The sequence below is a fragment of the Hypanus sabinus genome, chromosome 2 (assembly GCF_030144855.1).
Source record: "Hypanus sabinus isolate sHypSab1 chromosome 2, sHypSab1.hap1, whole genome shotgun sequence".
Lineage (NCBI taxonomy): Eukaryota > Metazoa > Chordata > Chondrichthyes > Myliobatiformes > Dasyatidae > Hypanus > Hypanus sabinus.
The window spans coordinates 176,016,363-176,040,530 of record NC_082707.1 but is presented as its reverse complement, the minus strand read 5'-3'; the positions used below and the strand labels follow the sequence as shown (position 1 = coordinate 176,040,530).

Below are 24,168 nucleotides of genomic sequence, written 5' to 3'. Positions count from 1 at the left end.
TTGCCATGTCAGGCTTGACTTGGAGTGGAACATGTTGGTGAAGTTCCCATGTGATGCTGCCCTCTTCATTCAATATAGTAGAGATCAGGTCTTGGAATCAATAGAAATAAAAGTCCTATTGTAAGTGAGGAGAATCAACAATATGCCAAGAGGAAGCCTCCTAATTTGCTCATACTTAATATGTAATCTGCCTGTTTGTAAGCAGAAATTAGTATTTATAAAATATTGAACAATTTAATGAACATATACAATGTACAATTGATCTGGCATTAACAATGTAGGCAGTGCAGAGTAAATACAGGCAGGGATCCATCTTCACACCTCTCCCTTTCAGACGTCTACAAATCTCACTTCACAGTGATGCTTTTCCAAAAGTCAAATAGGGATAGGATACAGTGGGACACTAACAATGATGACGGACAGAGGAATCTTTGGGTTCATGTCCATATTGACACAAGGTAGACTGAGGAGAAGGCGTACAGCGTGCCCACCTTCAAAGGTCAGGGCATAGAATATAGAGTTGGGATGTCATGTTGTGATTTTATAAGACTCCAGTTGGACCACACTTGGAGTATGAGTGCTGTTCTGGTCATCACAGCTTAGGAAGGATGTGGTTGTACTGGAGAGCATGCAGAGAAAATTCCCTAGGATGTTGCCTGGACTAGTTATGAGGAGAGACTGGCTGGGCAGTGGTTGTTTTCTCTGGAGTGAAGGACGCTAAGGGGGTGACCTGATAGAGAAATATGAAATTATAAGAAGCAAAGAAAGGGTAGTCAGAAACTTCTTCCAGTCAGAAACAAGAGAGTTTAGCTTTAAGGTGAGAAATAAGGTTTTTAAAGGAAAGAGGGGAAATTTTTTTTACAGAGTGGTTGATATTTAGAAAACGCTTTTTGAGGTAATGGTGGAATTAGATTTTCAGTAGTTACTATGTCACAGGCAGGTTCTTAAATAGGAATGTCTTCGAAGGGTATCAACCTACTGGAGGTAAATAGGATAGAAAATTGGCACGGACACAGTGGACTAAATGCCCATTTAAGTGCTGTACAGCCCTATGACCCTAACCAATGAAATAGTGTTTCATGCCATGATATTTCAGAATCACAGTATCTGATTATATGCATGGCATGGAGCCGTGGCACAGCTGGTGGGACCATTGTCTCAATGTGCCAGATACCTGGGTCCAACCGTGACCTCAGGAGCTGTCTGTGTGGAGTTTGCACATTCTTCCTATGACTGTGTGGGTTTCCTCAAAGATGAGCAAGTTCATAGGTTAATTGGTCACTGTAAATTGCCCCTAGAATGAAATAAGCAGTAAAATCTATGGGGAGTTGAGAAGCTTATGAGGAAATTTTAAAAATAATTGAATTAATGTAGGATTGGTGAAAATGGTGGTTGATGTGGATTTGGTTGGCTAAAAGGTGTCTCCTGAATGGTAGAACTCCAAGAACTGGTGCAGTTTAAACCTTTTAAATACAAAATATGCATTCTTTTTAATATTTATTTGCCAACAGCTATAACTTATATACACAGAACAGTTCATACTTTTCATTCCACAACTAAAATCCTCCACAGTGCATCAAAGTGATGTCTACTTCAAGCTGAATACAATGTAAAACAGTCCGCAAGATATGCCTCCCACCCACCCTTGACCCAATGAATGAACATGGCAGTCTGAAAAGACATCCTTCTATATAACGAAAGAGGGGATTTCTACTGAAAAGAGTCAAATATAGTTTATGGAAGTGTAGAACTGTTTACTATTAGCAAATCTTGGTTTCTGTTGAAAGATACACAGCTAATTAAATACCTAAACAGCTAAGTGCAAATGAAAGATGCATAATTTAATGGTCCATTATAACAATACTTATTTGTAAATGATTGCTTCATGACGCCCTAAGTTCTGATATTCAAATGACTGGTTGGTAGAAAGATAATGGACAGTGATTCAAAGCCACTCAGTTTCACAAAGTTGCACAAACAAAAAAAATCAATATAAACAGCATGCCAGTTCTCGCTTCAGTAACTGTAACGATATTGTCTGTATAAACTTTCTGCCCAACCGTTCCATTTGCTTGAGGTGGGCTCTGCGATGCTGGTACTTGTGAGCTTTCTGGAACTGTTCCCGTGCTGATGAATTCGTACTTCATGCACACACATCTTCAGCAACAAAAGAAAATCCTTTGAATTCATCTTGATTTATCATGCGGACAAGCGCCTCATCAATTGGTGTCAATACAGGCTTCTCTGCAGTGAAGTCTCGATCAAAGTTATTTACGTCCCTGTTTGTTTTCTGACGGGAAAGAGAAATGTGTTATTTTATAAAATGATTGATCTTGACTTGACTTATGTATCATGTATAACTCTCTTTTTGAGGTGGACATTCAAATTTAAGTATCACTGTCATCTGCTTTTGAGTCCAGACTCTCCCCCTTCAGATCCAGATATGCGACTTCAAGTCAGTTCTGTGGTAAACAAATTGGCCATCCCATTAAACTGCCACAGAGGCATCAAGCAAAATGCCCTATGTCCTGTCATCATGACCTATGGTTCACGTGGCACTCAAATGACACATGAATTTGGCTGAAAAGTGATGAGCACGGCCTGAGTCAGTGGTGCAGGCAGATACACTAGTGAAATTTAAGAGACTACTAGACAGGTATATGGAGGAATTTAAGGTGAAGGGTTATATGGGAAGCAGGGTTTAAGGGTCGGTACAACATTGTGGGCCAAAGGGCCTGTACTGTGCTGTATTGTTCTATGTTCTAGCTTTTGCTCCACACACATTTGAGGAAGTGATCATCAGATAGAAAACACGGAACACTTTCCTTATGACATTACCATCTCCAAATTTGCTTTTGGGTCACCATTTACTAGAAATGTAACCAGATCAGCCACACAAGTTCTTTAACAGTAGGTTAGAAGTTAGATATCCTGGACTGAGCGAGTCATTTTACTTCCTCCCATAGTATAATTTGTGTGCGTAACAGCATAATGTGTGTGGCTGGATGAGTTTAGTTCCAACACATCTGAGGGTGGTAATACCATGCAGGACAAAGGCAGCCATAGGATTTACATTGATTTTCTATCTAAAAAGTAACCCTCGTCACCACAATGCAGAAGGTTATAGCACCTACCGCTTACAAAGTGCATGGCAGAAACTAACTTTCTTTTAAAAGTTAACTAACTTTTAAAGAACCCTTCCAATCCTGAGATTCCTGCATCCAGAAGGACAAGGCATGGGATAAGGGGAGGCTACTGCTTGAAGAAGGATACTTCCAACTCAGAAATCTTGCAAGTACACTGACACTCTCTCATTGTCGCTGGGTCAAAATCCTGAAATATCTGACTTTATGGCATTGGTGAAAACCTTTATGGTAGGGACAGCACATGTTTAAGGCTCTGGCTAACTAATACTTTATTAGTGATTATTAGGGATGGCCATTTAAAGATTCAACGTCAGCACTGCACACATCCCACTGACAGAAAATATAAGTTTTTCTGGTGCCATTTTAACATGACATTGACTCACTTAACAAATTTTCTCTAAATCAATTAAAACCTCCAGAAGATGCACATAGACATGATCAATAATGAGCTTTACCCACACAAATTTGAGTATATTTGGCAACAAATGAGCACTGAAAATGCCACAACAGAAGTTCTCCTTCAGGGCGAGTTGAATGGGATGGCCCTGAATGGCATAAAGGGGGAAAATAAACACCTCCAGGTAGAGAAGCAATATTAATAACTCTTGTTAAGGTCTGAGCCAGCCAGGCACACAAGCTCAGCCTTTCATGGCAGGTAGCCTTAGTAACCATGGTTACAAGCTGAATAGATTTTCCCAGGTCTGAAACTTTAAAATCTCTGTACACTGCAATATAAGCTAGACAGATTCCATTGCACCAACAGCCAAATTAAACAAAACTTGCCCTATCTGAAGTGGTTCAGTAAAAGAAAATAATGGCATACTGAAAGCCTGAGCTATATTGTGGAGAGGCAGACTTTGATTTATTGGAACTCATTATATTTGCATCAGTCCCTCCATCTTAGCCAGTCAATATTCTAAAAGCTGTAGCTTTACTGACTGCAAGTGCTTTGTGTTTTCAAAAATCTTGACCTATCATTGTGCAGACACAGAACAGATAAAATAGGATAGGACTATGTCATTTAAAATGCACTCTAGTATGTTTTGTAACATTGACTCAACGGAGGAAATATATGCAGTAAATATTTTGAAACCTGCTGCCAAAACATAACAAATATACCTATGATCATTTCAGTCTAAAGTGCATCCTCTCAGAAAGAGGAGCACTGAAGAAACAGGCAGAGATGTATTATGTTGTTATTGAGCTTGTTCATCCACAACCAAACTTCCAGCATTTTGAAGGTTATTATAAGGGACAAACTTTCTCACTTTAGTAAGAAAACTTACAATCCTGGGTTTAAAAGGCGGCTTGATCTTTCGCTGTTCAAGCATATCCCAATCAATTCCCTGAAAGAAGGAGTGGTCCAAAATGGCTTGCTCTCCACCTTGTGTCGCAACACATCCTAGCCGTTTGGTCGGATTTTTTATCATAAACTGGTGGAAAAAAAAGAACAAAACTGTTACATATTGACTGTATAATGTGGCTAAATTAGAGCATAGCCTAACTTTGCGATTTCCTACCAAGGTGCTCTTGGTTTCTTTTCTGAAGAAAGCAGGCAATACCTGTTGAATGTGATTTGCTCTCCAGTGTCTCAACCAGCAGCTGAACTTGGCACAGACTGACCTTTATTCAATTTGCTCCCTGATTTGAAACACAGAAAGGTCCTAGGTAGCTTGGAAAAGATCTGCATCTCATGATGTGGTGCTCACCACAGATTAGAAGCTCTCTCTATTGTGCCTCCTTTGTGCAGTGAGCAGGTGGATGTGTCTGCACTGAAAGTGGCTTCAGCAGCTTTGGACTGAGGTCTAGGGGAAATCAGACTAGGTTTTTTTTATCACTGATGTATGTTGTGAAATTTATTTGTTTTGTTGCAGCAGTATAGTGCAAGATGTTAAAAATTACTATAAATTACAGTAAAAAAATAAATAAATGGTGCAAAAGAGGAATAAAGAGGCAGTGTTCATGGGTTCCTGGTTGGTTTAGAGGGGAAGAAGCTATTCCTAAAAACATTGACTGTGGGTCTTTGGACTCCTGCGCCTCCTCCCTGATGGTAGTAATGAGAAGAACCATTTGGAGAGGTTCCTCAATGATGGATGTTGCCTTCGTGGGTGCTGCATATCGAAGATGTCCTTAATGATGGTGAGGCTTGTGGCCGAGACAGGGCTGGCTGAGCCCTGCTTATTGGAGCCAGGCAGCGATGCAACCGAGGGCTGAAAACGGGGCTGTTCTCCGTATGCAGCAGTACAGTATGGTGTAACCAAAGTCAGGCAGCAGCAGTATAGGATCTTCGAAGTCACCTCGGGGTGTGAACGAAAAGAGCTTCACTAATATTGGAAATTAATCTCCTGGCAGAAATATAAAACTCTTCCTGCCAGTTGAAATCAGCTGCATGGCTCGCACTGTAAATGGGGCAGGGTCCCAGCCACATGGCAGCTGACTATTAAAGGGGTGTTAATGGTCCATTGCGATATTCTGGCATGCCACATTATGCTTGACCTGTTTCAGATCCACAGAGTACATGATCCTAACTTTAATTTCAAGCAGTGGCCCATGAAGTGAGTTGTACAAATCTATTGAGAGGAGACACTGCCATCATTGGTAAAGTATTTGTACAAAAATGTAAATTAAGTGGCCCAGAAATTAGTTGCCACCTAAACCTAAAGTACAGCAGATATGGTGATCATAGTAGGCATCATCATGTCTTGGAGGTGATTATGGTAGATATAATCATTTCTTACAGTTCTACACACTGTTAATTTATTTGTTTACAGAAAATATATCAGCAATAGTATGTAAAGATTGTGAAATGGTAACATGATCTTGGATTAGTTGGTAAACTACCTGTTTTCCCGTTTATTGACAACCCGTAAAGAATAATGAGCATTTCCACCTGTTTAACTCATCAAACAAGTTATTTCTTTCCACAGCCAATTTTCAAACTCACTCAAGCCAGAAACCAGTTCCAATCTGTTTGTCCAATGACAGTTTAATCTCCTTCAAGTCTGCCAACAAATAATCAAGCTTACACAAAACAAAAACCAGTTCCAACCTGCTCTCCAATGACAGCTTAATATCCTTCAAATGTGCCAACAATCCTAATGACTATGTTCTTTTACAAACTGTCATTTTTATCCTGGAAAGGCATGGATCGGTCAACAACTGATAAGGGGTTCTCTTTAAAAACAAGCATGAACAATCAGGGAACAACACACAGAAAATGCTGGTGGAACACGGCAGGCCACCCTGTTCCCCTTACCTGGATTCACCTATCACCCTCAAGCTTGCATTCCTTCTCCATCTTCTTATTCTGATTCCTTCCACCTTCCTTACTAGCTCCGGAGAAGGGTTTCAGCTGGAAACATTGACAGTTTATTCCAATCCTTGGATGCTGCTGCCAGCGAGTTTGTGCTCCAGCATTTTGTATGTGTTGCTCTGGATCTCCAGCATCTGCAGAGTCTCTTGTGTTTATATGTACTGTATCAGTTCTATGGCTATATTTACGATGGGTGATGATGATGCACTGCAGATAATACTATCTCTTTAATATGTGTTTATGTCCTTAACTGACTCACAAATTAATAGTGGATGTGGTTATTTCCTTAGTCTTAAATGGTTAAGCATTCTAACAATGGTTGAAGTACTTTTGATGGACTCACTTCAATGTTGAAGTGAAAAAGTGAGTAGGGTAATCCAAAATGTTGAGGTTACAGGAATTATTCAAAAATGAAATAGGACAAATGGTGATTAAAAGGTGGAAATGCATTACCTCTATTCATAGTGCTGAACAATCAAATTAATAAAATGGGTGTGTTCATCTTTCTGATTGAATTCAATGGAACTCAGTTTCAGAGGAGAGTTCATTTCTCTTCCTCTCATTGCAAGCTGTGCTGTGGAAGTTCTGCTGGAGGAACTCAGTGAGTCATGCAGCATCTGTGGGAGACCTTTGACCTGAAACGGTGCCAATTCTTTTCTTTACACAGATACTGCTTGACCCACTGAGTTCCTCCAGACGACTGTTTGTTCCTCCAGATTTTCAGCATCTGCAGTCTCTTGTGCTCTTGCACTGTGCTGCAGAAGATGTTTTTAATCCAGGGTCTTTATCTTGGACGCCCGTGTAAAATCAGTGGTTAGGCACACATTCACACACATTTGCATTCGTGCACATGCTTGCATGTGTATGAATACATACAAGTTATGCTGACTTAATTTTCAGTTTAGTCAGCTGTGGGTATGAATATCTTTCCTACATTTATGTACAAGATGAGGCTGCCATTGGCAAGGCAAGCATATATTGCCCATTCTTACAGATCATAAAATGAAGTATATTTAATCATCACATGTCCTCATTTACCTTTTAATAATTCCTGTAACCTCAATTCTTTAGCTGCACCTTACTCACTCATTCTTTTCAGTACTTAAATGCACCCATCAAAAATACTTCAAGTAATCTTAGCCAGCTGTAAGACTAGGGTTTAATTTCTGCCGCTGCCTATGAGGAGTTTGCACATTCTTCCTGTGATCGTGTGAGTTTTCTTCAGCTGCTCAGGTTTCCACCCACAAACCAAAAAAAAGTACAAATTAGGGTTAGTAAGTTCTGAGCATGCTTTGTTGGTGCCGGAATCATGGTGACACTAAGGGGCTGCCCCAGCACATCTCAGACTCTGTGTCGTTGACTCAAACAATGCTGTGTTTCAATGGTCCGATGTGCACATGACAAATAAAGCTAAAACTGATTTCAAGTACCCGTCTCTTTCACATGGCAGGTAGGAATGAACTATCTTAGAGTCATAGAGCCGAGAAACAGACTGTTCAGCCCATCTAGTTCATGCCAAACTATTATTTTGCCTCATTGATCTGCACCTGGGCCTTAGCCCTCCATCCCCTCCCATCTATGTACTTATCTATTAAATGCAACCAAACCACTCTCTCTGGCAGCTCATTCCACACTCTCACCGACCTCTGAGTGAAGCAGTTCCCGTTAAACATTTCACCTTTCATCCTTAACCCATGACCTCTAGTTCTTGTCTCACCCAAACTCAGTGGAAAAAGCCTGCTTGCATTTACCCTATCTAAAGCCCTCATAATCTTGTATACCTCCACCAAATCTCTCTTCATTCACCTGTGCTCCAGAAATAAAGTCCTACTTTATTCTGTTTAACTCTGGGTCTTGCACAGGACAGATCAGGTAAAGGAACCAGATTTCCCTTCCAAAAGTGATGATTTTTCTTATGGTAGCTTTATTGTTGCCATTACTGCACCCTAGTCTAGGAATAAATCGCTATCCATCCAGGATTAGAATATTTTTCCATAAACAACACCACATATTTGCAATTTTAATTTATTAGATTGTTACCATGGAAGCGTAGTGGTTAGCATGACACCATTACAGCTCGGGGTGTTCTGGAGTTCGGAGTTCAATTCTGGTGCCGATTATGTGAGGAGTTTCTTCATGAAATGCCTGGGTTTTCTCCTGGTCCTCCAGTGTCCTCCCACAGTCAAAGACATTCTAGGTAGGTTAAGTGGTCATTGTGATTAGGTTAGGGTCAGTCAGGTTTGTCAGGGGTTGCTGGGGCAGAGTGGCTTGAAGGGCCGATTCGATGCTAATAGTAATGAAACGTAACCTTCCCCTTTGTGAGGATGTGATATGAAATATTCTCTCCAGATCAGTCATGCAAAGTTTGGGACTGCAGTTTAAGCATAATTTATGACCATGTTCCAAGGAACCACTGATACCTACAGGAACCTGTGTGGGTGTAGTACCACTTTGCATAAGGGGAGAAAAGCCAAATCAGTAAATTCTAGAGTAGTGGGGGAAGTGGTGGACATTCTCTTCCAGTGAACACAGTGGGTGACAGAACCACTTGACCATCATGCTACCTAAGGTAGGACAGCCTGTTGAGAATTAACTCCTTAGGCTAAACTTGAATGCAGCCATCAATAACAGAAATATATCTTAACATCTCCAAAACCCTTTAACAGTTAACAACTCTTGTTGCCTTTAAGGAGAAAGAAAAGGAAGAGATCGCAGAAAGAATAAAGTGCCCTTATTTCACGCTATGCCGTTGCATAACTATCCCTAATTTGGCAGTTTAGATTTTTTTTCAGCAGTTTACGGCACAGAGCTAATTATTGCTCTAATCCAATTTAGTTTGTGTTGTTCCTCTCATGTGCAACTGCTGGTTAGGGAATACCAGTCTGTGGCTACAAAATAACTTCGGAAGTGCACATGGGGGAGGGGGGGAAAAGGAAAAGAAACAGGATCTCAGACGGCAGACAAGCTGGTGCTGTCACGTTAATTAAAGGAAGGAGGGCTTCCTGCACCGTCCCTCAAAATGAAGAATTACACAACATTCCAGGGATTATCTCCTGTAGACAGGGCACTTCTGATCGCACTATTTTTATTTTATTCCTTCGTTTGTGACAAATTACTCTGTATCCTCAATTAGCAAACAGAACTCAGCCAAATGAACGCCTTAAACATTTTTTTTTGCATAAGGACTTAGCAAATATCAAAGCTAACCTGGCATGGAAGATCAAGCAATGACAAATTAACCCCAAGGCTATCTCGGGGTGGTTATAATATGATGAAGAAAGAGCGAGAGGGCTGGTGACACCCGCTTCCTATAAATTGAAGGGGAAATAACATGTGATAAAAGTATTGCATAGCTGTGACTCACTGCACTATAAACCAAGTTTCACACCTCAATGCAAACAGACAGGATGCAGGAAAGTCAGATTACGGTGTTCCTGTACGCACATGGATTGTGGCCAGACCGCATAAAACAGAAAAAAATCAGATCTTTGTATCAAGGCAGAAAAGGCCTTAAGCTGGGATGCTGCTGCAATATGACTGAAATTCTCTGCCTCGGCCTCTGCCTGTCAAGCCCAGTATCAGCTCACAAAAACATACTTCTTTCAGCAAGCTTCTTGTTATTTAATGTAATATCCACACCATGACCAGTCACCAATTCTTTGCTGACACAGGAGACTGCAGATATTTAGCACTATTCCAGCAGGGTGCGTCGAAATGCCTTTGCTTCAGAACCATATAAATGTAAGTTGTTATTGTTGACAAAACACTAGAGAGCTCTTTGACATGGCATGTTTGACAGACCTCTTTAAAGACCAGAACAGCTGTTCAGCAAGCAGGAAGTTGCTGAAATTTTTTAAAACTTTTTTTGAAACTGTTTAAATAAAGATGATTAAAAAATAAGGGAAACAAAATCTAATAATATACATTGATAAGTATATATATTTACACACAACCTAATTTTCTTAATGGAGAAGACCTGTGGGTCACTTTGTTTTAAACGAGAAGAGGCTGATTCACAGGCAGGCACCACACAGTTCTTGACATTTCACAGCCAGGGTCCAGCGGCGTGGAATGCAAGACGAGTGGAGACCCTTCCCTGCTGCAGACTTCCTCTGCCTTCACTGCCATTGTGATGAGCCTCCATCTTCTGCCAGCTCCACCACCGAGACCTTGGTGCTTTGTTGTCCATAATTCCACCCTATGACACCCAAAGACACCCTATTATGGGTGTCTTTGTTTTGTAGCTGCCGAATAAGGAGACAAATCTCAAGGTTGTATAAAGTATCCATACTTTGATAAGAAATGCACTTTGAACTTTGAACTATATACTTCTGACATTCTGGACATATATATTCTTTAAGCTGTAAGAGTCTGTTGATGTTTGCTCAAAATTATCCTAAATTTCCAGGTTCTACTCATGAGGCTTTTAAAGATAATTAAAACACCCATGATAATTAGTAGGCAAATGCATTAGCAGGTATAGAGATTCCTGTGCTGCAACGAGCCTCTGGAACAGAAGAATCTGTAAGCACTTCTACTTCCGACTGATTTTGGGGAAGCTCTGTGGAACAGTGAACTTTGGCTGGAACAGGCTGGGCCCAATAACAAGATCAACTGAGGATAAATTAGCTCGTCACCCCATGAAGAATGCACCCCTCCAGGAGGTATCGGAAGACCACATTCACCGTTGAATTTTTCCAGTAACAAAAGGTTACTTTCTGAATACAGAAGCAAACAAAAAAGTCTAAGGTTCAGTTTTATTTTAGTAACTGTACATGATGTAGACATTGCTGGCAAGAAGGGCATTACTTGTCTATCCTAATAACTGCTTTCGGAATCAGGAGCCAATCACATTGGTAGGTCTAAAGTCACACACAGTATAATCTGACTAAAGAATTATGGCAGTCATCACTCCCTGAAGAACAATAGTGAACCAGATAATTTTTGTTTACAAAACCAGTAGTTATGTCTTGCTTATTACATACATTATCTTTCCATTTGTGATTGATTTCACTAATTGAATTTAATTTCCTGAGTAATGTGGTGGGATTTGAACTTAGGTCTCCAGGTCAACAACCAAGACCAGTCCAATAACTTACCCACAGTGCTACTTTCGATAGCAGGTGAATCGTGTTCATTTGGCAATCAGAAACAGAAGGCAAGGGGTGAGAAATTGTTGGGCATTCAATTCCAAAACTGAGTAAACTCATAGCTACCAAAGTGGCTACTTCTTTTGTAGAACAACGCACACAAAAAGATCTACCCAAAATGTTTATTTACCTCCATTGATGCTGCCCGAATTGCTGAGTTCCTTCAGTGTTTTGTGTGTGTTGTTTCAGATTTTTCCAGCATCTACAGAATCATTTGTATAACTTCTTATGTAAAATTGGCTGACAATGCAAGAAGCACACCCGTCTATGTTGTTGCCAACTGACCCTAATTTCCACCCTTCCTTTCCTTCTCAAAATACAGCCGTTTTCCAAATCTTCCTCTGAAAATCTTTCATCAGGTTTCTGTGTGTACCATCAGACCAAAACAGCTCTGACCAACATCACAATGAGCATCTTGTGTGAACAATGAGCCCAAAAGCTGATTATTGACTACATGAGCAGGAAACCAGAAAATCACGAACCAATCTTCTTTAGGGGATCAGAAGTGGAGACGGTCAGTAACTTTAAATTCTCTGTCATTAAATATAAAAATCTTTACTTTTTATTTTAACAGGCACATACAAGCTTCGTACTCTCAGAATTTCTCTTTTGAAGGCTTCCGACTAATTAAGTACGCCTGTCCCGATCCACACTTGCCAGATCCATTCTGATACCATCAGTATTGGCTTATCTCCAATTTAGAATCTGAACCTGCGGACCAGACCTATCCTTTTGCATGTTTACTTTGAAACTAATGGCATTGTGGTCACCAGATGCAAAGTGTTCCCCGACACAAACTTCTGTCATCTGCCCTGATTCATTTTCTAATAGGAGAAGAAGTATCATCCACTCTCTCATTGGAACTTCTACACACTGAAACAGAAAACTTTCCTGAAAGCATTTGACAAACTATATCCCATCTGGACATTTACAGTATGGGAGACCCAGTTAGTATATGGGAAGTTAAAATCACTTACTATATCAATCTTACGTTTCCTGCAACGGTCTGTGACCTCTAAACAGATTTGTTCCTCTAAATCCCGTAGCCTGTTAGGTGGTCTGTGATAAGGCCCATGAATGTGGACATACCTTTCTCATTCCTCAGGTCCACCCATAAAGCCTCCAGTTCTGGATGAGTTCTCCAGTCTGTCCTGACCGTGCAGTGCCATGATATTTTCCTAGACTAGTAATGCCTCCCGCCTCCCTCTCTAATCCCTTCCGCTCTGTCAGGTCTAAAACAATGGAATCTTGGGACACTGAGCTGCCTGTCCTGCCCCTCCTGCAACCACATGTCACTAATGGCTGCAGTATCATAATTCCATGTGTTGGTCCATACCCTGAGCTCATCTGCCTTTCCTACAAAACTTCTGGCATTGAAATATACATAGCTCAGGACACTTGTCACATGATGCTCAAGGTTCCCTAAACCTGTTATCCTTACCTTTTATTCTGACAGGAACATACCAACTCCGTATTCTCAACATTTCACTTTCAAAGGCATCTCACTTATCATGTACACCTTTGCCTGTCCCAATCCACACTTGCCAGATCCTGTCTGATATAATCAAAATTGGCCTCTCTCCAATTTAGAATCTGAACCTGAGGGCCAGACCTATCCTTTTCCATGATTACCTTGAACCTAAATCCATAGCGGCAACACAAACAAATTGGATGGTAGAGGAGGTATAAAGCATAGTTGACTTACCTTCATTGGTTGGGGTTCTAGATATAACATTTGGGAAGCTACGTGCAGTTGTATAAGCCTTTGGTTAGACCACTTTTGGAGTACTGTGTGCAATTCAGGTTGCCACTAAACAGGGAGGATCTGAAGGGTTGGAATCAGTGCAGAAGAGTTTCACAAGGACGTTGCCTGGATTGGTGGGTATTAGTTGCAGGAAGACAATGGACAAACATGTTTTCTCTGGAGTATCAAAGGCTGAGGGACTACCTGATAGAAATTTATAAAAGGCAAAAATAGGGTAGGTAGTCAGAGTCTTTTCCGGGGTGGAAATAACATATACTAATGGGTGTAGCATTAATGTGAAAGTGGGAGGCACCAACCTTCTCTTGATGAGAATGTTTTCTTTGTAACCTTTGCCCAATGGCAAAAACATGTTTACAGTCCTGACATGTAAAGGCAAGTTTTGCACTGTTGTTTGTTGATATCAAGGAATTCTGAAGGGAGTATGTTGTAACATGGTTACTCACAGACATGTAAAGAGCTAACATATGAATCATGAAGGAAGACTGAATTTTGCAATGTTTTTGTAAAGACAGCATTGTCTTCTTATTGAATGTAAGGATTTGTGTGGTGATGTCACAGACACGCAGGATCTGACCACTGCATTAGTACTTTCTCATCCAATTGTCTAAACTTGTACAACAGAGTTTCATTGGAGAGGTTGCTTTGACCTTTTTTCTCTTGATTTAATATGTTATAGTTGTAACATATAATTTGCTGAACCCAACTGAACCAACAGTGATAATAAATCAGGGCTGGAATCTATATGATGTGAAACAGCAAATGTAAATCTTGGCACAATCAGCTTGATTTGTAAAGCACAAGTATTTATCACAAGGAATCATGGGAATCAGTTTGATACAGTCACAGGTTCGACGATCCCATTGACCACTGTGGTAAAGAAGGAAACTCGAAGCAGAAGGTTTGGTCCCGATAATAAAGTTAACAGTCTTTACTTTTCTCTTAGGGCTACTAACATTAGAATTTCAAACATGAGAAAATCTGCAGATGCTGGAAATTCAAGCAACACACACAAAATGCTGGTGGAACAAAGCAGGCCAGGCAGCACCTACAGGAAGAAGTACAGTCAACGTTTCAGGCTGAGACCCTTTGTCAGGACTAACTGAAAGAAGAGATAGTAAGAGATTTGAAAGTGGGACGAGGAGATCCGAAATGATAGGAGAAGACAGGAGGGGGAGGAATGACGCTTAAACCTGGAAAGTTGATTGGCAAAAGGGACACAGAGCTGGAGAAGGGAGAGGATCATGGGACAGGAGCACCAGAGGAAGATGGAGAGCAGGCAAGTTGTTCCTCCAACCTTTTTGTATTGTTTTATGTAGCACCATGGTCCTGAAAAACGTTGTCTCGTTTTTCCTGTGTACTGTACCAGCAGTTATGGTCGAAATGACAGTAAAAAATTACTTGACTTGACTTGAACCTGGGTGTGGCTTCAGCTTTGATCTTACAAATAAATAAAAGGGATTACATACCATGTAATAATATGATGCTAAAGCAGACTAACAATCAATTTCCATCAGCAGTTATGTAAAAATAAAATATAACTAAAATCTCATTGATGTGCACCAGAAACTTACGCCACAAAGACAACTTGTTGCAACCTCATATTATTATTCTGTGCCTCAGAGTGCTTTTGTTAATTTTTAATAACTGAGGGCAGGAGGAGACTTTTGGGCAGATCTGCCATTTAATAAGTTTTTTGCCAATCAGCGACCATATACTCAGTCTTCTATCCTATTCCTTAAGAAGTGCTGAACAAAAAATACATATCTCAGTTTCAAAATTAACAACTCATGGTTTGCTGAAGTGAGATCCACACTTGTACGTCTCAAAGCGAGTGAGAGACTTCTCTAATTTCACTCTTGCAAGGCCTGTCTCACATTTTTAGATTAAATGGACACCCCAATCAATGGAAAACACTTATTTTTCTGCCCTAACCAGCAGCGCTTAAAAATCATGAAAACTTCAATCTAATCACCCTCTAACCTTCTACATCTGGGCAGAACCCTAGCCCATGTAATCTAGTTTACATTCTGGTAAATGCTTCCTGAAGTGTGGTGCTGAGATCCACCGACACAACTCCAATGTCAACTGATGCCTGGATAAATTTAAAACAGAGACTGATGTTTTTTGTTAACCAGTTAGTAAAGAATATGGTAGAACAAAGAGTTTATGAAATTAGTTCACACATCCTATTGAATAGCAGTGCTGGTGAAAGAGTTGTAATGCCTCCCTCAAACCACTTTGATCTTACAAATAAATAAAAGGTATTACATACCATGTAATAATATGATGCTACAGCAGACTGACAATTGCCTCATATTCTACAGCGGATGTCAATAAAGTCTTAAGCTTTGTTTTATTTTTACTCACTTGCAGCTGATGAAGATGACGTAGGTGTGGTCTTGCTGGAGCTTTTATTTCCTCAAATTGTTCTCATTGTATCAATGCTCTTCACTTCTCTTGTAAACATTCAGAGTTCTGTACTGCTCCCCTCTGGACAGCAGCTACTGCCTTAAGAAATTTCTTGTTCCTCTTTGTTTTTGGAACCTCACCCTACAGACCATGCTGGCTATGATGTCTTATGTTAAAGGGCTGTGGTGTGTTTCAATACTGGAACACTTAACTCACTTAACACTTATAACTTGTTTTTAACTGACATGTGGCTGTTGTATTTTACTATTTATTGTTATGTTTATTATTTAGTGTTGCGTTTGTTATGTTATGATTGCACTGCTCCTGGGAAACGTCGTCTCATTCTGCCCTGCAGAGCTGATGTACGGTTAGAATGACAATAAAGTTTTTGAATCTTTTTTTCGAAATCAGTATGATTTAGTAGAACATTACAGTCCCCTGTTCCAAGGCATGACAAACAAACCTTGTGGCATGTCAAAGAGCACAGTGGTTTTTGATGGATTATTAAAATCGTGGTTTCTCTTTGGACCATTGAACATGTTTTTTACATAATAAAATCCCATAGCTACCAACTAATCAAGCTAATCAAGGGACAATTTCAAACCTGCCATGTCAGCTTGGGAATTTTAATGTAGTTGTTTAAGTAAATCTTATCAATGGTCTACAGAGCTGCTTGGTGCAATTAATTAAACTAAAGGACTTACAGCTACACAAACAGCTACCCATAATAAAAGAGCAACAGTGTAATTGCTACCAAAAGATCTACCAACAGACAGGTTAGAAAAAAGACTAATTTCCTGTTGACTTAATGGGTAATGTTCAGCGTGGCAGTTAGCCAATAAAATTATAAAGCATGGATATGCATTTCAGGACGGGTAACTAAATAAAGACTGATATTTCCATTGTATCGATCATGGTTCCAGGATGCTCTTAAACACATTATAGGAGATGAAGCACTTTAGAAGTGTAAGCACTATTGTGGTGTTGAAAATGTAATATCCAAATTCTACACAGATGGCAGTAATTGCCAGTGATGCACTCACTCAAACTTCAAACTCAGAAGTTCCTTCTGTTTTTCTTTCTATTTCTGTGTTTTTTTTTTAAAGAGTAGCATGGTAGTGTAACACTATTACAGTACCAGTGACCCGGGTTCATTTCTGCCACCGTCTGTATGTTCTCTCCATGACTACGTGGGCTTACCTGAGGTTCTCTGGTTTTCTCCCACAGTACAAAGATGTAGTGTAGGTGTTTGTAGGTTAATTGAGCACATGAGTGTAACTGGGTGGTTCAGGCTCATTGGGCTGACTGGGCCTGCTACCCCGCTGGATCTAAATTAATTTCATTTTTCCTGCTGTATCCAGAGATACCGGCCATGTGACAGACGCACCGCCACACCACATGCCAATCAACATTTGGTCCCTCCCAACTAATCAATGCACACCTAAATTATTGGTCACCTTAATTGGATTATCTCGCCCAGCCCCATGCTTTAAAAGGTGAGACTTGCCCTTAGCTAGTCCTCTCTTACAGACCACCACATTGGAGGTAAGTGCATTGATTTATGTTTGGGAAGGTCTATTGTTTGTCCTGGTAAGGGAGCTGCAGCTATCCAAGGTCAAGGGGGATGGCTGTCATAGTGCTTTTCCCTTGTTCTTTGTGTGTTTAACTGTACCCTGTCCCCGCACCACTTCCTGTGTATTGTAGTTGCTTGTGCTGACCTGATTTCCCCTTGTAAATAAATTCCTTATTATTAAAACTGTGTGTGTCCAGGCCTCTACTGTTGAGACTCTAAGAACCAGTTATTTTCCATCACAACACCTACATAAACAACTTCATTAAAAAAGTTTTTTTTTGTGCTCAAATCTTTGGACTGACAAGGTTCTGCAGTGACAATTTTATTAACTGACCCCTGGCTAATGAGTTGATAGCGGTGTAACTGATACCCTTGAATCACAAGTGGAGCAAAGCTGTGGTCTGCATCTCTCTTTGCCTCCAACATCTCCCTCTTCCTCTCTCAAGTGAGCTGGAATAATGATTATTGGCATCTAATAATCTGAGAAACTCCTTCAGCCATCTAAACCCAAGGTAAAATCAATGGCTTCAGCAGAAGAGGGCCACAATGGAAGCTATCTATTCTTCATTATAAAGGTTGATTGCCAAAGATTATGGGACTAACTGATGGAGCCATCTGAGAGGCTAATTGCTTCATTTAAGATTCTGAAGTCATTTCAAGCTCTCGTACTAAATTTTTCCATACTTTCAATCCTAAAGGAATGATTCAGCACTGCAGAAAAGAACCAAAGGCAAATGCCAAGAATTTGGATACAGATTTTAACTTACTGCTTTCAGGATAGCCATTGCGCCTTCACTCAGCCAGACTGGGTAAAGGACCTCATCGTTCAGGATAGATTCGAACAAGTCATCTTCATTTTCGGCTTCAAATGGGGGCTGACCACACAGCATCTCATACAGCAGGACGCCAAGTGCCCACCAGTCCACCGAAGAACCATACTGCAACTCCTGCAAAATCTGCCCAGAGACACAATTCCTGTCAATCCAACCTTGCAAAGTAACTGGAAACCTAAAAAACAGTTGAAGCATTGCAGTCATGTGACAAGGAGTTGTAAGTCTTCAAAACAGAAACTATTGATAAGGATTCTGGAAACTAATATTTTGATTATGAGCTCTACAATATTCCACATGGCTCACTCTGCCTGTGTGTTAGCCGACACAATTTGAGACCACAAACTGTAGTCTGACCTTCGGGGTTCCAGGTTGTAGGCTCAATCACAAATGAAACATTAAGCAACTCAACCTCTTGGTTTGATGGATTTTTGGAGCTGGATTCACAGAAGCCTGCTGAAGGAGAACTATCACTTGTCCCTTTGAACAATTTCAGAACATCTTACTTGAGTGAAACCTGTTTGCAACTCTGCCCAAAGAGCCATACAGATTGACACTGTAAATATGCTAACTGCAACAAACAAAGGAAAAGATCTTTACAAATGCATAAATCAAAAGACCATTCAGATGGAAAGTTTCTTCCCATTAACAGACCTGGCCATATTGATGAATAAATACTTGCCAATTTTATCAATGTACTATAAAAGGCAATATATCTGAACGCATAACAGCTTGGTATGACAACTGCTCTGCATGTGACTGCAAGAAACTGCAGAGGGTTGTGGGCACAGCTCTGGAAATCACACGACCCAGCCTCTAAGCATTCTGTCTATACTTCACTGTGCCTCAGTAAACAAACCAGCATAATTAGAGATCCCACCCACCCTGGAAATTCTCTTCTCCACTTTCCCATTGGGCAGAAGATATTAAAGCCTGAACTCGGGTACAACTGGGCTCAAGAACAGCTTCTATCCTGCTGTAATCAGACTCTTGAATGGACCTCTTTGCTGCAGTCTTGATCTCTCAATCTTCAATGTTCAGCTGTCTAAATGTGTAGCTGGTTTACCAACACAATAGTTTCAGTTGGTAGTTTTGTCAGCTTAGCCAAACTGCTGTGCAGACCAGAACACAGAGATAAGATGGGGAGAGGAGATAAGAAGGTTGGAGCTTCATGAGTCAATGCAACAATAACACAACAACTTTTGTTATTGTTGCAGTGGTGCAAGAAAATGTCCCAAAGGAGCACTGAAAGGAAACTTCAGTACCTCAATACACAAAAGAATACTTGCTTAGGTAAAAGAGCAAAAAAAGTCCTTCAGAGAAGTTGGTTTCAAGAAGCATCTTAAATGCAGAATAGGGTTTAAGGATAGAACCAGAGTTCAGGTCTTCAACAACTAATGGTGTCACCACAAGTGACGGAGTTATCAACACTTGAAAACCCACAAAAGGTCCCAAGTTGGAAGGGATGCTCCTGCTGATATAATGGAGAATGTCAAAATATTAAAAGAGACAGGGAATTGGGTTAGAGGCAGTTAGGATGCCATTTGAAATCAAGAGTGGAAGGTCTGAAGTTGAGGCATTGCTCAAGGGAGAGCCAACCACAGCCAGTCAGAGAATGATGCAAATTGGGATAACATCGGCAGCGTTTTGCTTGAGCTTGTTTATAGAAGGTGGGAGTCCAGTTGGGGCTCTGCCAACTGTTCAAATCTGAAGCTTTGGTTGTATATTCCAACAGTGGGTGAGGTGAGTTAAGATGGTAGGAGAGTCATGCGGTGCTACCAAGGTGGAACAGGGTTGCCGTGTTAATGGTGCAGACGGGTGTTGGAGGCTAACTTCTGGGATCAAAACTTGTGAACAGTTTGCTTTAATTTTAAACAGAACTTGAAAATGCTGGAAAGACTTAGCAGGTCAGGCAGCACATGAGGAACGAGAAACAACATTTCAGGTTCAGGAAGGTCCCAAATCCAAAATATCTTTTTGGTTTCTCATACCACAGATACCGCTTGATTGCATTGATTTTGGTTTCCAATTCCAGACAGGTGTCAGGGGAAAGGATGGATTCAGTGGCTAGGGACAGAGTGTAGTTTGGTCATTGAGGATTTCTGGAGGGACTTGTACCCTGAGAAGCCAAATTTAGTTATGGTTCTCGTCAAAATCCTGTAACACCGAGGCAGAGGAACAAGCATAAAAATAGTGCCCCTTCTTGGAAACCTGGATGCATATTCAATCCAACATTCAGGAATGAAATTCTCTTCTCAAAAACTTAAGATCTAATCCAAAAACATGCTTTCAGTCATTTTAACCTAGATCCGGAGAGAAGAATGTCTAGAAAATGGTTCTTTATAAAACATATAAAGTAGAGCATTGGTTCTAATGGCACAGTTCTTCTCATGCAAGGGTAAAGGTGTGTAAATTTTGGACGAAGTAAATAAATATGCATGAGTTGATCATAATCTGATGATAAAACCAAATAAGGTGGTGTACAAAGAATACTATTACCAGAACTGATAATTTTCACCTCATTTCATCACAATACTGAATGCCTTTATCATGCCTTAATTGATATGAAGCATTTTATGACTCTATCAATATGTAAAGCTTACAGGATCTTCCTACATCTGCACTTGCAATGAATCAGATAAGTGAATTGGCTGCCCTATTTTTACTAGTTGGAGCAGATAGGTTAGGATCAACATTGCAAGATAGTGATATCATTTAAAATGCATAATTATCTCCTGTGGTTGTTTGGAAATACTGGCCTGGAGTTCCTTCAGCGGGGCCAGTCACCTGCATATATTGCTCCCAATCGCACTGCCACAGCGATCTCACGTTCTGGATCAGTGGGGCTAATCTTAATGATTACACTTCAGCAGAAGCAGGACCTCAGGTGATGTAATCAAAGGGTGGGGGGGAGCTGATCAGATTGAACCATACCAATAAACTTCTGAGAAACCCCTGACCAATTCCAAAGCTGCCCCATTAAAGCTCTCCCCATTCAAGATTTCTGAATATTCAAAAACATCTGAGAAATCTCAAAATGAAGTTAGAACTTTAAATATGTGTTTTGTTTAAGAGATCCCCTAAAACACAGAAACATGTTTCAAATGATTTCAAACATTAAGGCAAACATAAACAAGTAAACAAAATTGTATCAGCTTGTTGTTGTTCCTGTACGTTGTAGCAGTATAGGCTAAGTACAGTTGGAAAACAACCAGCAGACCTCGGGCAGCAAGATTAGGTGGAGATCTGAACTTCCTGGCAGTGCTGTGAGTAAATGCCAAGAGTTCTGCAGACTATCAGCCATTATCCTGGTATACACCATGAAAATCGACCACAGTTGGAACGAATTGCTCAAGGCAGCAAAGATACTTTTAAAGATCCATTTATTTCTGGGCCATGATTGACTTACTGGTTTTCATATTTTCCATAGTTACCAAGAATGTGGTTGTGAAACTCATTACTCAGTAGTAGTTCTGGAAATCAGTGTGCAGCTGACTAGTCTAGATCGGGGTGGCCAACCTTTTGCATTCCATGCATCAGTTTCTTCAAGCTCGAGTTCAGATGCGCCATACAACTCTCGTGCCCCCATAATTCTTGTAAAGACATATTAATATAGAACTCGTGCATGAGAAAATTGATGGATGGAATGTAGAAGGTTGGTCACCCCTGCTTTAGATCAACACAGGCTAGGCTTCAGCTCAGACAGTGGTAGAGTTGGTGAAGCCCTTATGATTGGAAAAGGAAACCAATGGTTTATTAATAATTGGAACTTCTCAGTTAAACAGACTAAACTCTGCTAAGAACATTGCATGATGCTTTTTTCCAAAATAGATCACAATGTTGGGCTTACCATAAAACTGTAGGTGGAATGCCGCTCAATATGAGGAACAAATGTTAGGCAGTAGGATTCACCTCTGTGTGGTGGAGGCACATGAGCTTATGTGGACAGCTCATTCATACCCCTGTGAAAATTAGGATGGAGTCTGCCTTTACCCACCTCTGGAGCAATGTAATCAGGTGTGCCGCAGAAGGTCCCTGTTGTGTAATTGCTGTAGATGCCTTCTTTGCACATTCCAAAATCAGCCAACTTGCAGTGTCCCTCAGAATCTAACAGGACATTATCCAGTTTCAAATCTCTGCAACAGAAAACGTTAGACATTGTTTTTGTAATTGTTAAATCAATCATCACAGTTAAACTGAATCTGTGAACCATCAATTTTATTGCACACTGGATGGCAAGTGAAAATGGATAAAGCTGAACCGTTGTAACAATGTAAAGCATCAAAAGACTCAGTAATTAGTTGGCACTGCTCAGACCACTTCATAGAGTACCTTGGCTCCACCCGCAACAAAAGGCGGGATTTCCCAGTGGCCACTCAATTCAATTATTCGACATCTCATTCCCATTTCAACGAGTTGGTCCATGGCCTCTCCTACAGTCACAACGAGGCCACTCTCAGGTTGGAGGAGCAACACGTCATATTCGGTCAGGTCAGCCTTCAACCTCATGGCACGAACATCGATTTTTCTAACTCCCAATAATTTATCCCCATCCCCTTTCTCTCTTTTTCCATCCCCTATTCTGCAACCCCTCTTATCCTCATCTGTCAATCACTTCCCTCTGGTTCCCCTCCTCCTTCCCATTCTCCCATGGTCCACTGTGTTCTATCAGATTCCCTCTTTTCCACCCATCACCTCCTAGCTTCATACTTCATCCACCTTCCCTCTCACCTGGTTTTACCTATCACTTGTCAGTTTGTACTCCTACCCCCTCCTTCCCCACCCCCCACCTTCTTACTCTAGCCTCTTCCTCCTTCCTTTCCAGTCCCAGAGAAGGGTCTCAGCCTGTAACTTTGGCTCTTCATTTTTCTCCTAGGTGCTACCTGACCTGTTGAGTGTTCTATAATAACTTCAGTACAGTATTCATGAGTTCAAAGAGTAAAATAAAAGGATAATGAGTCAGGTTTAGTCTCCTGACTAGTGAGTTTAACACTGATAACCACATGGGTGTATTAATTAAATATTAAAACCTCCAAAGGCAAATGCCATCTAATTAATGCTGGAAACACTCAGTGGATCAGGCAGTATTTGTTGAAATAGAAATCAGATCCAAGACCCTCCAGAAGACTGATTAATCTTCACAGATACTGCCTAATTTGCTGAGAATTTTGCACACTTTCTGTTTTTTAACCTAAAATTTCCAGCCGGCACTCTTGATTTTCCACCACCCAGTAATTCATTTTCAGGTTGGCATGTGAAGAATAACAACTCCAGCAATCTACTAAAAGGCACCTGTTGCCTACAGGGGGAAATGTCAGCATGCTGAAACCAAAGCTCAGTGCTGAGTAAAATCTGCAACCATCCACACCTATGAAGAGGCATATGGGCCAAAGGATGTTGGTGATGTGATCACCTTTATAATAGGTGGCAAGTCTGACCATGGTATCTGCAACAGGGAAGGCCATGTTGGAGTTCTCCTCCATCACCTCCTCCCAGTGGCTGAGGAGCACAACAACACCATGAGGAATATGGAATAGAACCAACCACTTCTTTGAACTTATTAAAGTCTGACTCCATCAACCAGGAGGGACTATAGAACACCACCTATCAGACTGCCACTCAGAAGTCTGTCTCCATTTTACTTCTGCCTTAGGCCACAAAGAGGCACAATAGATCTGATCTCAGTGCAGACACCCTGCATCACTGTCTGCCAACTATGATCTTTCTCACCCTACCTCCCCTCAGTGAAGCTTCTCACAGGATTGGAACTAATCTACAGAGCCGATGGGGAAACATTATATCTTTAAATCCATGCCAAACACAAGGTGCCCCAAACCTTAGTGGTTCAGTTGCAGTACACAGACAGTGCTTGTGAAGTTGAGCTGCAAAGTCATCTCGTTCACGAGATATACAAGGATATTGAGTCAGGTTTTCATTTCCTGACTAGCAGGTGTAACGCTGGTAACCAGACTGGCTTATGCA

General features: G+C 40.8%; 1 protein-coding gene across 2 annotated transcripts in view; it reads right to left on the bottom strand.

The window, feature by feature from the left end:
• Positions 1-210: 210 nt before the first annotated feature.
• Positions 211-24,168, bottom strand: part of prkcha (protein kinase C, eta, a) — a 221,016-nt gene continuing 197,058 nt past the window's right edge. The window contains exons 11-14 of one of the 2 annotated variants that reach the window (XM_059959974.1): positions 22,184-22,322; positions 18,124-18,312; positions 4,433-4,579; positions 211-2,290 (exon numbers count right to left, since the gene is read on the bottom strand). In XM_059959974.1, the coding sequence (XP_059815957.1) occupies positions 2,144-2,290; positions 4,433-4,579; positions 18,124-18,312; positions 22,184-22,322 (622 nt within the window). In that variant the 3' untranslated portion in view covers positions 211-2,143. The remainder of the gene's footprint in view (positions 2,291-4,432; positions 4,580-18,123; positions 18,313-22,183; positions 22,323-24,168) is intronic. The other variant, XM_059959981.1, reaches the window with a different exon arrangement.